Genomic DNA, 14,585 nt, shown 5'->3' with positions numbered 1-14,585 from the left:
GTTACTTACCTGTAATTTGTGGTTCTCCAGTATTGGTGTCTTTCATGGATTCAGATGCCTGAATCATTCCCCGTCGTCACCGTGGGACTCCCACTCCGACGACGGGGAATGATTCAGGCATGTGAATCTATGAAAGACACCCCAATACTGGAGAAGTAATAGTATGTTTGGCTGCTAGTATTTACATGTATGGGTGTTCTATAACCTGAATTTGGTTTGGGATTATGTAAATGGTACTTAATGTTCACCTACTGAACTCAGTATAAAAGATGCGCTATTCAATCAGGAAAACATTATTGCAGTAGCTTATTTTAAACAAACATGGAAGCCATACTGTGCACTCCATAGCTCTGCTTAGCCACTCATTAAAAATACAGATTTCAACAGTATGTAAGGGTACAATGGTTGCACACTATGATCCATAAATCAGATATCGTATCTGCATTGAAATACATTGGTTAAGGTGCTTCTGAAAAAAACAAAATAGCGCTATGCAAAATGAATATCCAATTGTGAATGATTATCACAATTGTAGTATGCACCTTCCAACATCTCAACTGATGTGCTTCTGTAGCTTTTAGATTTTGTTCCCTATGTGTTGTAGCCTACTGCATATGTAACTTCAACATCTATTGAACCTCCATTTTATTATCTTAAAATCATTATATAATCACTTGTTTTCAGGTTTCGCTTCCTTCCTTCGTGGGCTACTCTGTTTACAAACAAGAGCCCTGACCCCAGTGGCTCACTCCACTTGCCAGGAGGTACTGTCAACCCGCACTCTTTCGCGGGCGGCTCTGTGCTTACAAAGGAGGCTGCACTGTGGTTTTGGCAGCTGCACCATGAACTCGCAGGCAGCTGCCTTTCCCTTCTCTGCACATGGAGGACTGTAGGAGGTCTCCCCGCTGATCGCAGCAGTTTTTGCCTTTACTGCGATACACGACAGAACGTACCTTGGGGGCATTTGCTTGGGGTGACATGACGGAGTGAGGCCTTGATGGAGGCCCCCGAGCAGGAACTTATTGCATTTAGAAAACTGCCTGAAATTACATAATACAACTTGTAGGCGCACAGGTGCTCCTGTGCCCTACGAGGAATGCCTAATGACAATAATGTGTAGTAGGCATGCAAGTGTCCCAGCGCCCTACTAAGTTTCCTGATACACTCAATTCAGATAGGCCATAGTGATTGCAGTAACCCTGCTAATAGGAGGGCAGGTGTTCCTGAATCCACGTTTCCTGACTGTTACTGATGTGCTCATGGTGATATTTTGGGCTCCCTGTACTACTGGTGATATTTGATGATTCATGTGTTTCCACTAACCTAAACTAGCATTACAATCCCTAATGTTATGATGTATGTCCTTTTGATTCTTACAGTGTCCAGGATAACGAGTACTACTTCAGTATTTGCATAATATGCACAGTATTTATGATTCATGTTGTTTGGTCTGAGTTCATGTCAAATATACTGTATTTTTATATAATCTTGTGTGTAGTCTCTTTTGTGGTGTATTCAGTGTGTTTCTGTGTGAGTATGTTGTGCAAACACTATACACATAACCTCTGATGAGAAGCCTGACTGCTCTGCGCCAAGCTACCAGAGGTTGAGCACAGGTTATCTATGGTGTGTAACTTACTTGCCCTGACTGGAGTGGTGGCTTCTGCCTGGCTTAGACGCATATCCTAGCCAACCAGAAATCCTACTTCTGACACCCCATGTTGCTTCTTTCGACTTCGTGTCAGTTTTTATGCTGTCAGACTTGACAGAGTAACCAATCGCACTCCTTAGGGAGATTCAATCTCTCCAATGTTTCAACTAGAGTTCAAAAATATAGTACTCTTAAAGTATGCCAAAGAAAACGGCTTGTTATTCAACTTTATTCATCTGTTCAATGTTGTTCTCAAATTGCGCCGTTACATCACAGCCATATGAGGATTCCACAAAATTCCAATAAGTTTATATAATCCATTTGGTCATCTAAATACCCAATGCATTTCGTGCTGTCCGCACTTCATCAGGGGAAATACATGTCTATGGGGTAAAGTCAAATAAGGTATAATCAATGATATGGAAGCAGGTCACAGTCTGTATAAGTGATAAGCGTTATGCATGGTGTATGTTGTCGGCCAGTCTATTAGCATGCATTTAAATGGGAAAGTAAGGGAGTGCGTAAAAGAAATTTGTAACGTGCAGCCAGAGTGAAGTTAAAAGAAGTAAGCTTTCCTATAGTTAATGCAAAGGTACATGCATGTGTTCAGGAAATAGTCTCAACTGAATGTTAAGGATAATGACACCAAGTGAATCAAATTAAAAACGGGCAGTGAGACGATGCCGTGTTATTCATTCTCTGGTTCCGTGCGTGTAGTCACCGTGGCAGTAATATTGTATCACTCGTGACGGGTATTAAAAGGTGAATCCACGACGTCTTGTACGTTTACTAGAGTACACGTTATAATTCACTCACCGGGTGGGTAGTTCGGAAGAAAGCGTAGCTAGTCCTCACATTCCGTTCGAAATCGGGTTAGTGTGTACATGCGCATGCGCTTCAACTTGGTCTAAGTAGTTCCCTCATGACCCGGAAGTGTGCGGCGAATCCTTCCTACTGTGAAAATATAATTAAGTTATCGATGTGATGGGGAGCCTGACAGTGTCTAATATACTAAACCAAAAATAATGTAATGGAATTGCCCACATTGGTCTCGCTGTTATTATGAGATATATGTATGAGGTGGCGGCCATGTTGGTGCAGTATGTATCGGGTGAAGTGTAAAGGGCTAAAAAGAAAAGAGACACAGTATACATCACATGACGTATTAACCAATGGGAGGCTGTTCAACTGATACTACGGTGTTCTAAATGAAAAGTAAATTACATAAATCTGGTTCACTGACGGGGTGATGATCTGTGCATGAACATATTTACAAAAAATTATATTACTGTCTGAGATAATACAATAGGTTAAGTAGTATGTTGCAAAAAATTATTATATTATAAAAAGCAGCTGTATTCGAGCCGTTCATTTAACCCCGTAGGGTTGCAGGAATTTAATTTTTTGATCCAAAATATCTCACGTAGGAGCAGTCTTTTTTTGTTGTCACAGCCTTGCTTCACAGGAACACACTCCAAAACCATAAAACGAATCTGACTGATGTTATGGCTGTTGGAGATGTAGTGTGCTTTTTATAATATAATAATACATACATATATCTCATAATAACAGCGAGACCAATGTGGGCAATTCCATTACATTATTTTTGGTTTAGTATATTAGACACTGTCAGGCTCCCCATCACATCGATAACAATTATATTTTCACGGTAGGAAGGATTCGCCGCACACTTCCGGGTCATGAGGGAACTACTTAGACCAAGTTGAAGCGCATGCACATGTACACACTAACCCGATTTCGAACGGAATGTGAGGACTAGCTACGCTTTCTTCCGAACTACCCACCCGGTGAGTGAATTATAACGTGTACTCTAGTAAACGTACAAGACGTCGTGGATTCACCTTTTAATACCCGTCACGAGTGATACAATATTACTGCCACGGTGACTACACGCACGGAACCAGAGAATGAATAACACGGCATCGTCTCACTGCCCGTTTTTAATTTGATTCACTTGGTGTCATTATCCTTAACATTCAGTTGAGACTATTTACTGAACACGTGCATGTACCTTTGCATTAACTATAGGAAAGCTTACTTCTTTTAACTTCACTCTGGCTGCACGTTACAAATTTCTTTTACGCACTCCCTTACTTTCCCATTAAAATGCATGCTAATAGACTGGCCGACAGCATACACCACGCATAACGCTTATCACTTAAGACTGTGACCTGCTTCCATATCATTGATTATACCTTATTTGACTTTACCCCATAGACATGTATTTCCCCTGATGAAGTGCGGACAGCACGAAATGCATTGGGTATTTGATGACCAAATGGATTATATAAACTTATTGGAATTTTGTGGAATCCTCATATGGCTGTGATGTAACGGCACAATTTGAGAACAACATTGAACAGATGAATAAAGTTGAATAACAAGCCGTTTTCTTTGGCAAACTTTAAGAGTACTATATTTTTGAACTCTAGTTGAAACATTGGAGAGATTGAATCTCCCTAAGGAGTGCGATTGGTTACTCTGTCAAGTCTGACAGCATAAAAACTGACACATTCGACAACTTCCCACCGGTCAGAGGGAGCAAACTGGTCAGCACCTAAGTCACCCCAGGATTGAATTGAACTAGAATTAAAAAACAGAGTGCCACACCACCCACTTTTACTTGCTTCTTTCGACTTCCCCACAATGCTTCTTCCCATGTCGCTACTTCCCTCCCACCTTTCACCCTTTTGCGTATCAGTTGCTTCTTCCTGTTGTTTATGTTGCTTCTTCCCTCCTACCATGCCTAACATTGTGATAATTGCCCCAACTCCTGTGCACAGTGTTTACTTGCATCATTAGTGTAGAGTCGTGTGGCTCACTGGTTAGAGGCGGCAGACCAGAGAGCAGAGGACGGCCCGGGACCAGGGTTCAATTCCCGACACGGCAGGGTCGTAGACCAGGGTCAGCGGACTCGATAATTCTCATCTCGGTGCCTACTCTAACCAGGGATCACACTCGGCAACTCTGGGCATTAGCTTGCCTCATCTCCACAACGCCCCCCCCACATATGCCGGGGATGCCTGGTTTCACCTTGGAGATACCCAGTAGGGACCATCTCACAGGGAAAGCCAGGACGGGTTCCCCAGCGGTCTACTACGCAGAGATACTCCTTCGGGAGTCAATTCTAGCGCATTACAAACCCACAATTAATTAATTATTTAATTTCTGCCCTACAGTTCCTCTAAATAATTACAAATGGCAGAAATTGCTATTTGTTTTGATAGTCTCAGGTGAGAGGCTAAGAGATGGATGGGTTTCAATCTGAATGACTCCAACCATGTGATCCATCTTATTATGTGCAACAGAGGGTACTGCAAGGATTCACATGCAGTAGGAAGCTGTCTGTGTGCATAGTGCATACCAAGAACCGAATGATTGTCGGTTAGACAATAGTATATCTATTCAATTCAAAGGGTCTCGTTTTATCCATGTCACACGGATGAACATCTGCCCAACTAGTATTTGAGCCTGAGAACTGGTGCAGGCTCTAGAAATATTGCTGCATGCCAGTAGAGGATCAGGGCTTCATTCATTCTTGGTCACATCTGAAGTGGGATCACAAAAATCATATGTCACAGTCAAATCCATTTATTAGTTCGTAGAGCAGGGTACACAAAACCCCTCCCTCAAAGACATCTCTGCAGACTGGTGTGCAAATGTGGGTTGTGTCTACTTTCAACATCTAGGCAATCTGAATTCTACGTGTACAAATCTCAGAGGGGTTAACTCAAACCATTCTTACAAGGTTGATTACAAAAACAAGTATAGCTTAAATATAAATATACCTGTTAATGGAGGCTGTAGAAAACTTTCATGACAGGTCACCTGATGATACCAGCGGTGATGAGTAGCTAGACGCAGACAAGTCAAGTGGGAAATTACATCTTAACAGACTGGCATACAGTCGACTGACACTGCCCAAGTCTTCAGAGGACGGAAGGCCAGTCCCCGCCATATCCGGCACCAGTACTGCTCCATTCTACAAAGAAGGGAAACTTTACTAAGAAGATCCAAGCTCCCCCGCACACTGCCTGTGACGATTTCCTACAACGTGGCATTTTCTTGTTTTCCACCACAAGCTCCCTCAATAGCACAATTACAGCACCAAGCATTGGAAAAGCCTATAGGTCTCTCCTATGCGAAAGCTTTTGGCTTTGACAATATCTTTTAGCCATGTTGCTTTATATCCCAAGAGGGAGTGAGAAGTGATACAGGGTTCACTCACTTTCCCAAACATCTAGCCATTCCAAAACAACAGGAGGGAACCCCTGCCGTGCTTAGCCTACCTCTCTGTATTCGCCAAAGGGGATCATCCTATGGTGTTAAAAGGACTCTCACCCACTGGGATTTTGAGTGCCATGCTTCATCATAGAGTCCTCGTGCAGCTACCTAGTGTATCTTGACAGGATCAACCTCTGTAGCCAAGGTAGCTTTTTGGTTATTGGCTGGGATCATAGATTTAAAGTAGTCTAGGGTGTCTTGAGGGTTCATTTTATTTACAAAGGGCACCATGATGGAGTTGAAAACAGATGGAATGCACTAATGGAATTAGCATCTTTTGTATTCCTGGGTCAACATGTTTCAGCCATCAAACCAATGCTTTAACAGGCTAGCTGGCTTTCATCAGGACATTACAATGATCCCGTTATTATCCTATGTTTGTGCATTCAATTGCCAAACTTCCATTCACCAAACCAATACTCATACATGCCATATATACCAACCCATTTGGTCTCTATGTACGCATTCCTTACTTGGATGAGCGTGACCGAGATAATTAATCAAGCACAACATCATCAAGTATATCTGTGTCTATTCTTATACATGTCTCCAAGTGATCACTGTGATCATATCACATCAAGCAGGACCAGTGTGTAAGCAGTACAAAGTGTGAGTCTCCATCTCAGTTACTCTAAAAATGTGCACATATTCTGCATGTACTAGGTTGGTATACAGCGTGCAAGTATTATCCTTGAGATTACCAAGATATTGTATGTGCTAGACTCATCATGCATGTCAAGTGTGATTTTTGCTAATTTACTCTTGCTTAGTAGTGTCCAATTTAGAGCTCAATGAGGGTAAGGAGGCAGGTGGACCTTGTAGTCAAACTCTGTTAACATATGGGTAAAATAACATCCATGAGAGCATCAAGGTCTAGGTTCTCCTAGTCAAAGGACCCATCAAAGTTTTCATGATTAATTCATCAAAGGTCTATTTCCAACCGTGAACCTCTTTGGTTCCTCCTTCCCCTATGCCTGAGGAGGCTGTCTTGCTGCCAATTTGTCTTTTGTATAGAAAATCACCCAAATGTTCTCAATAGTGAGAGGCTCTTTTACTGCTTATTCATTTCGTTAAGTGTCAAAAAAAATATCTAAATGTGCTGTATAGAGTCTCCCATGTCTTAGATTTCCAAGGATTATCCCTTATCAAATGAGTCTGGCATTAACTCCCTCAGGGGCTCTATTTTTCTTGCACTGTCTGTGTACATATATGATTCATTACACAGAAAGTGTTGTAATTTTCATACGGTTAAAATAATTTTTTTTCAAGTGTGAGGAACCTTGTGACGTGGTCACTGATTTGCTACGCTTTCGTACCCGATTATATATATGCCTCTACTGTTATAGCCAAAGTGTTCAGAAGACCTGTTTATTTGTGCATGATAACAGTTACATCTCTGCTGACTTCAAACTTGTCTTCAGACCTGTCCCCAGACCTGAAAGTAGGCCAAATAAATGGTGCCATTAATAAAAATTAAATGATTAGGAAGAGCCTGTAGAGCTGCAGCCCCCTGCAAAACAACTCGTGCAGGAAACGTGGCTGTTCTCTGCCTTGAATGACACGTAGGTATTCCTCATGTGACAGATGAGTGCTAGAATAGGGGGGGGGGGGTGTGGCAATAGTCTATCCTGAATGATGAATGGTGTCCCCACACGACAACGTGTCAGTGTTGAAGTGAATCTAGTTCCACCTCTTCCGCTGTATGGAAGTGTGCGTGCTGTGCCATTGGCTTCCTTAATAAGGAGGATGTGTTACATCCTTGCCTCTTCCCCATGCTATGCCTCCATGAGGGATTGATGATGGTAGGGAATGTGAGGGGGTTTCTTCCCTGTGTCAGCTAGAGCAGGAGGTGATGGCACAAACTAGAAATGTAACAAAGGCAGCACCTTGCGGGCCTTGCACATGACGTATCGGATTTAAATGTAACGTTCAGTTAAGAAACTAAAGTACCATCTTTTCTATAATAGGCCGAGGATTATTTTAACATTTATCTTAAAGTGGCAAGAAGCATTAGTTAGAAATTGCTGCTATGTTGCGCTTGAGTTTATGAACTGGTTCCCATGCATTCTCCCAGGCCTCTGGCCGCTCCAGAACAACCGGTTCTGTCTTCCTTTTGCCAGCACATCATGTTTAACACTCTGCTCTGGTACCGCTTGCATAATCTCCTGCAGAATCTGCGTCTGTCAAGCACCATCACTACCCAGACCGTTTCCCCACAACATACTCTTACGCATACATGTATTTCCCTAAGCAATGTGACAACAATGAGATACGGGGCTCAGAAGACCCAGAAGTGCTACTGGGATATATGTAAAATCAATGTCTGATTATAAGAACCATCGACAATGCATCTTGGTAAATAAAGTTCTGAATTTCTCAAAACGAGGAATCCAACTTCCAATTAAAGAGTTATAAATAATTTCAGTTGTACCCAATAGTGGGCCCGTGTGTTTTAGAAAAAAGTTAATTGCAGTTTTATCCATGGCGACAGAGAATTTCTGTAGTTTTCAGTTCGAATTTTTCTATAGAAAGCCGTACTTTTCTTTTAAGCCTGACATTCATAGTTAAACATTCAAACGACCTAAAGTTGCGCCCCCGATAAAGTTAAAAAACAAAACACAAAAGATACCAATGCTGAAAAAAAAGTTTGAATTTGAATTCCTTAACAACATGTGTTTTTTTATCACTACCTTTCACCCTCTTTGTCGAGTCTATTAGAAAGATACTACAGAACCAATAGTTCTGGCCTTGGCAAACAGGTGCAATGGTTAAATTTCTTAGTGCATGCACATGGTTATTTTTTTTTTTTTTTCATTCACATGTCACACACTTGAAAATTTGGGGAAAACAAAAAAGAAAAACTGCTTTGACTTGTTAAAAGATGGTTGCAAAGCAATTTAATTAGAAACAAATAAAATAATCATCGCATATCATTTAAAAGTGACAGTACAATGCTTAATAGCAGCATATGTATTTGGAACCTTTTTTTTAACTTTTGAAGCCCATCACTTGAATATGATTCTCAATGAAGCATAGAAAATGTACTGATAGCTTCAAATTACTGTGACATGAGAACATAATTTAAACACATCTGAATGGCTTGAGAAAAACAATAAGCGCAAAGAATGAAATTAAAACATAAAGGAAAATGGTATTACAAGCAGTGCTAAAGATTCAATGACCGAAGTAAGGTGACCCATTTTTCTTCCCTGAACACTGTAGTGGGTGGAGGCAAAAGTGTGACTAAAAGTTCAGCAAATTCATTCTTTGAACAAGGAGGGCTGAGGCAAAGCCCCTTAGTTTATGTATAGATTTTTTTGCCATTATATTTTTGACTACACGAGACTTGAAAAACAGCTAAAGACTGTCTTTAGGCCAGACCTAAAAAGTATAAAAGCAACCCAAGATTGATCCTTTAGTATTTCAGGCAGGTTGGTCAACGAGCAGCGCAGCTGTAGGGGAATCCCACCTGGTCCAACTGCAATGGGATCTTTTACTCAAGCTAACATGAAAAATACCTTTAAGATATACATCAAATTTAATAGCGTTTGGTCCGAGTTTAGTGATTGGTTTGGTATAGAGCCGTTCAGTTTTTGTTTAAAGAAATTTAAATACATAGTCCAAAATTTTGGACAAATGGAATGATGAGTTTGAAAAACTAGTTCATGAATTAGTATTTTGAATGATAAATCAAAACGGATGTGTGGGGCACTTTTTGTAGCGATGGCCAACTAGTGGTTAATGGATTATCTCTGCATATTCCTTAAACTAGTTTGACTAAAAACGTCCAGGGGTGATCTGCGGGCAAGGTAAGCATCCCACCACCTCGGTTAGGGTCCAGGGGAAAACAAAGAGGGGCAAATGCTATTCAGTCTCAAATTTTTAAAATTACAATCTTTGTAAACTGCCATTATGGGAGAGCTAAATAAAATAAACATGCCCATTTTCCTACTCTTTAACAAGGTATGGCAATTGTGGGTGACCTGTTAGTCTTCAAAAGAGGGCCCAGGGTGGAAACAAAAGCAGTAGGCTCCCTGCCTGGTACAGGAGTTCCACAGAATCTTGAGGTTACAGCTCCACTGTCTCGAGCCTTCTCCACTATGAAAGGGCAACAGGGGAGGAGCTGGGGCCAGCGGAGTGAGCTTGTGAGGGAGGACGCCCTGAACCCAGGTCATTAGCGGTGAAAGGAGATTGTGGAGGGGACCGATGATTTGAGCAGAGAATAACTAGGTTCGGACGAAGGACATCCCTGGACGGCAGACAGCTGTGCAGTGAGTGCAGACACTGAGGAGAGGGGCCTCCGTGGTAGAGAGACTAGATTGGTGCCTGTGACAGGCCCAAGTAGCGCAAGAGGACGTTTGAGACACTGCGCTAGTGCTGAGGTCTAAGGCAGGGCTCTCGTGAGGAGAGAGAGCCCCACAAGTGCCGCCACAGGTGAAGAGACCGGGGAAGAAGAAACTGCCCCCAGAGACGGCGAGTGAGGGCTCAGGCGACGGGGTAGTTCTGGTCAAGGGACAAATTCCGAGCGGGTCCGCCATGAGAGCGGACCGCTCCACCGTTGGTTAGCCCCCGCTTACCCGGGTCCTGAGGAGCCCATTCTTTCATTGTGCATGGGGGCGTAGTTGATGACAGAGCCCCTGGAGGCTGCAACGTGGGGCACAATCGCTTTTCGAGCCCAAGTGGCTACAACAATGGCACTATTATCCTATGGCTGGTCCAGAGGGGCCCATGTTTTTCTCCCGCATTTGCCCCAGCCTCGGGCATACTTCATTTTAAAAAGCGCTAGTGCACTCCACGTTCTTGTGGACATTATTTGTTCTACAGAGCCCAGGTGGCTCCAACGTTTGGCAACATTATTGTCAGAGCCAGATGGCTCCAGCGGTTTATTAATTATTTACTGAGCCCCGAGTGGCTCCACCAAAGGGGAACACATTTGTCCTGAGGGCCAGTAAGAGCCCATGCTGCATTTTCGCTTTCATAGCTGCCCAGTAAGTATTGGGCAGCTGCACCGTTTAGGTTCTTCTTTATTTCAGGGGACATGTCTTTTTACTCCAGGAATGAGACACACTCTTTTACCCCATCCCTACCTTGACCTGCACAGCTGCGCAGCACTTAGTGCCATCTGCAACGTTTAGGCCCTTCATTGCAGATTCCCAGCTGCCCAGCAAGTAGTGGGCAGCTGCCACGTTTAGGTTTGCGCCAAGTGCGACCCCCCCCCCCCCGTGACCGTCGCTGAATTGGCAGCGCGCTCTGACTTTTTGGACAGAGGGCATTTGAGATATATAGATAGCCAGTTGGCCCAGGGGACTATTAGGTTTGTAGGGCGCAAGGCCCTAGTGTACTTTTTATAGGTGCTGCGAAATGTAATGTTTGTAGTGTAATTTATGCACCTTGATTTATGCTTTTTGATGTGTTTTTATGCTTACTAGGTTTTACCTACTGTCTTATGTTTCCTACTGTGGTCTGGGTTTGATTTATTCCCTACTGCAGGTAATGTTACTAAGTTTAAGTTTATTTACTATTGCAAGTAATGTTCAGGAGTTGTGGTCTACTAGATTTAGGCTTATGAGGTTGGCGCAGAATAGAGTTCTAGCCTTATGTGCTACTGTGCCGGTTCTTTGATGTAATTATGTACAAGAGGAGCTTGTATGCTCAATGGGGCTGCAGAACAGGAGGCAGCCCTGATTATTGCAGAATGACTCTGGATACGCCACGCCAGACCTGCCACTGAACACCTCTGCAGACATGCGGATACTGGCCCTGTCCTCCTACCGATTCACGGCATAGGTTACACCCCCTATGCTTTGTTAATTTTGGGGACCGACTGAACTTAACACCAAGGTGACCTCAAGTTGGCAGCCTCAGTTGGTCTCTTCATGATGCTCTAATGCTCCCGGACAATATAACTGGTCAGCGTCCTGAGCTTAACCACATCCCTCACCTGACCTTGATCCTGCTCTCCCTCCTGGACATGTACTCTGAAACGTCCCTCTATCGTAGAGACCCTGCTATTTGTCCGATGTCCAGTGGAGCTACCTGTTAGCTTAAGAGGAGATGGGTTGTGGATTCCCCCTCGGCCGTCACCTACCCAGCCGGATTTTGGGCCGACTTTCCTTTGTCTCTCTGTTGTTGTCTACGCTCCCTTCTTCTCGCCCTCTTCCCCTTTAATGTTTTTCTGTTGAGACCTAGCCATTTGACCGATGCCGGGTGGACCTACCTGATAGGTGAGGAGGAGATGGGCCGAGGATTCCCCCTCGGCTGTCACCTACCCAGCTGGACCTTGTTCAAACTTTCCCTTTGCATCTCCGCTATATCTATACACCACCCTTTTTGCCCTCACCCCCTTTCCATTCCTCACCCCATTTTCCTTTCTTCTATGCTCCTAAAAAGTTTATTTCTGGTATCTTTTGTAACTTTTTCCCCTCGTCTCTACGTCCTGTCTTCCTCCTACCCCTTTACCCTATCCCCTTACCCTTCCTGCTCCATCCACCTTGTCCCCTATGTTCTTTAAATGCTTTTCTTGATACTTATGTAACTTTTAACTGATGTAATTTGCAACATTATTGTCCTTCATGTAAAGCGCTCTGATTCCATCGGCTCTAGCCAGCGCTATATAATAACTTGTTAATTAATTTGTTCCCATTTGTTACTCTTTCTCCCTTTGTCTACCTCCCCAGCTCCTAGCTCCTATCCTCTCTCCGCTGAATCTCTCGCCTTGCCTGCTACTATGCCTAGCCCCCTGTCCTCTGTGCCCTTTGACTAAGCACTCCTTCTCCCCTTGTCAGGGAAAGATCCAATATTTATACATTTGGAGTCTCAGCGTACCAGCTGAGAGAGTCCACTGCGCCAAGGGAGCGACTCACAGCTGAGGCATGGTATGGCTTTCCTTGCCAAAGAACTCCCTCTCCCCTTTTTGGGGAAGGATCCAGTATGTAGGCCTTGGAGTCTCAGAGACCCCTCTGAGAGAGTCCACTGCGTAAAGGGAGCCTCCCGCAACAGAGATAGGGAAGTGATACCACTTCCCTTGGGATCATAGCTTACTGGACTTTGGACGTTGCTTTGACTCGTCTACCGGTTTGGGTCCCCGTTGCCCTTTCCCTCCTCTTTCCATGCGATGTCCTTCACCCTCCCCCCCTCTTTCCCGCCTTCATTACCTGTCTACTTACCCAGCTCCTTTTCCCTCCCCTGAATCTTTCCCCTTGCTTGCTTTTCCTCTTTCGTATTTGTGCTTATTGTTTATCTTGACCTTACTAGTAACTATGTTGCCATGCTCTAATAACTGTGTAACCTTTGTAACGTTGTAACCTGTAACTATGATCTGATGCTCATGTAAAGCGCTCTGATACCTCCGGGTCTAGCCAGCGCTATATAAAACCTTTAAAATAAATATCAATCGCCACCCTTTCTCTGTTTCCAGACACCGGCGACAAAGCGGTCACTGGACATGGCCAAAGATCATGCTCAAAGGACACTGGTAGGAGGGTGATGGGCCCCAATCTCCCTGAGACTGCAGGGCCTAGTAAGAAGCCATGTCTTGTGGGAACATGGGAAAGGGAGACTGATCCAAAACATGGTCAAATACTACAATCAGTGTTGAGTGGGCTGTGGCATGAGGGAGACTGCACTGCAGGTCACCAGTATTTTATTGCACAGCTACGGTAAGTGGAAAAATAACAAATCTTATGTTTAATGAGCAGTTATTTAGACAATGCTGCCGAGTTTATATAGGAAGTCATTAACGTACCTGGTGGGATCGAAATGACTGATAAGCAGGAGTCTCCCGTTCTGGTTTCGTGCCAGGTATGCAAGCAGGTCCAGGCACTCCTTCTGGATGTCTGGCACCCCAGATGACAATAAGCCTAAGATGCATCCCTCTATACTAGGGTGTGTCACTAACAATCTCTGGTTTTCATCTGAAATGAGAAAAGAACATACTCACCCATTGTTGTTCAATGAAAACTCTACGAAGGCAGCACAAGAGAAGGCAAGACAGAGTAGGCTTGCTCCAAGATGTCAAAGTGCATCAACAATATATTATATCTTCAAATCAAGTGTGGCTGGGCGAACATGAACACAAATCTTCAAGTTCCACTGTTATAGTCCCTCACCTTCTTGAGGCATTTGCCCATTAATGAAATCTTTGGCAACCTTATTCCATTAAAGTGTTACTAACATGGGAAAATGAGTTTACGTCCTGTGCACCCTGCTCTATAAACATCATCATGTCTGGGCCTTCCTGCAACTCTAGACCTGAAATGGCAGAGTATTCGAACACTACATACTAGAGGCTGCCAACTCGCCCACTTAAAATGATCATTGTAGTTATTATTTAATGACCATTTTACTACATTAATAATGCATGACCCCATATCCAATTAATCCATTCTGCACTTGGCAGCAACTGAATTTAAGAGCTATTTTACCATTCTCTGTGCAGACTTCATGCCAAAGAGCGATGACCGCTACGCAAAGTTCCACTTCCATCGGATCTTTCCCATCTTTTTCCAGGCACCTACAGAAAGAATACATGTAATGAACATATTTCAGGTGGGCTAAAGCGGCACAAAGCTAGGCACTGAGCAAGGGGCGTATTAATGCCGGGTCTGGTAGCCGAGTGGATTAATGAATC

The 14,585-nt window shown here is 43.5% G+C and overlaps 1 protein-coding gene across 3 annotated transcripts in view; it reads right to left on the bottom strand.

The window, feature by feature from the left end:
- TTC12 (tetratricopeptide repeat domain 12) overlaps nt 1–14,585 on the bottom strand; it is a 377,867-nt gene that overhangs the window by 153,097 nt on the left and 210,185 nt on the right. For all 3 annotated transcript variants that reach the window (XM_086957373.1, XM_086957375.1, XM_086957374.1), the window contains 2 exons: nt 14,380–14,468; nt 13,701–13,869 (listed from right to left, as the gene is read on the bottom strand). In XM_086957373.1, the coding sequence (XP_086813499.1) occupies nt 13,701–13,869; nt 14,380–14,468 (258 nt within the window). The remainder of the gene's footprint in view (nt 1–13,700; nt 13,870–14,379; nt 14,469–14,585) is intronic.

The sequence above is a fragment of the Lissotriton vulgaris genome, chromosome 2_1 (assembly GCF_964263255.1).
Source record: "Lissotriton vulgaris chromosome 2_1, aLisVul1.2, whole genome shotgun sequence".
Classification (NCBI taxonomy): Eukaryota; Metazoa; Chordata; class Amphibia; order Caudata; family Salamandridae; genus Lissotriton; species Lissotriton vulgaris.
This window is presented reverse-complemented; position numbering and strand designations above follow the sequence as displayed.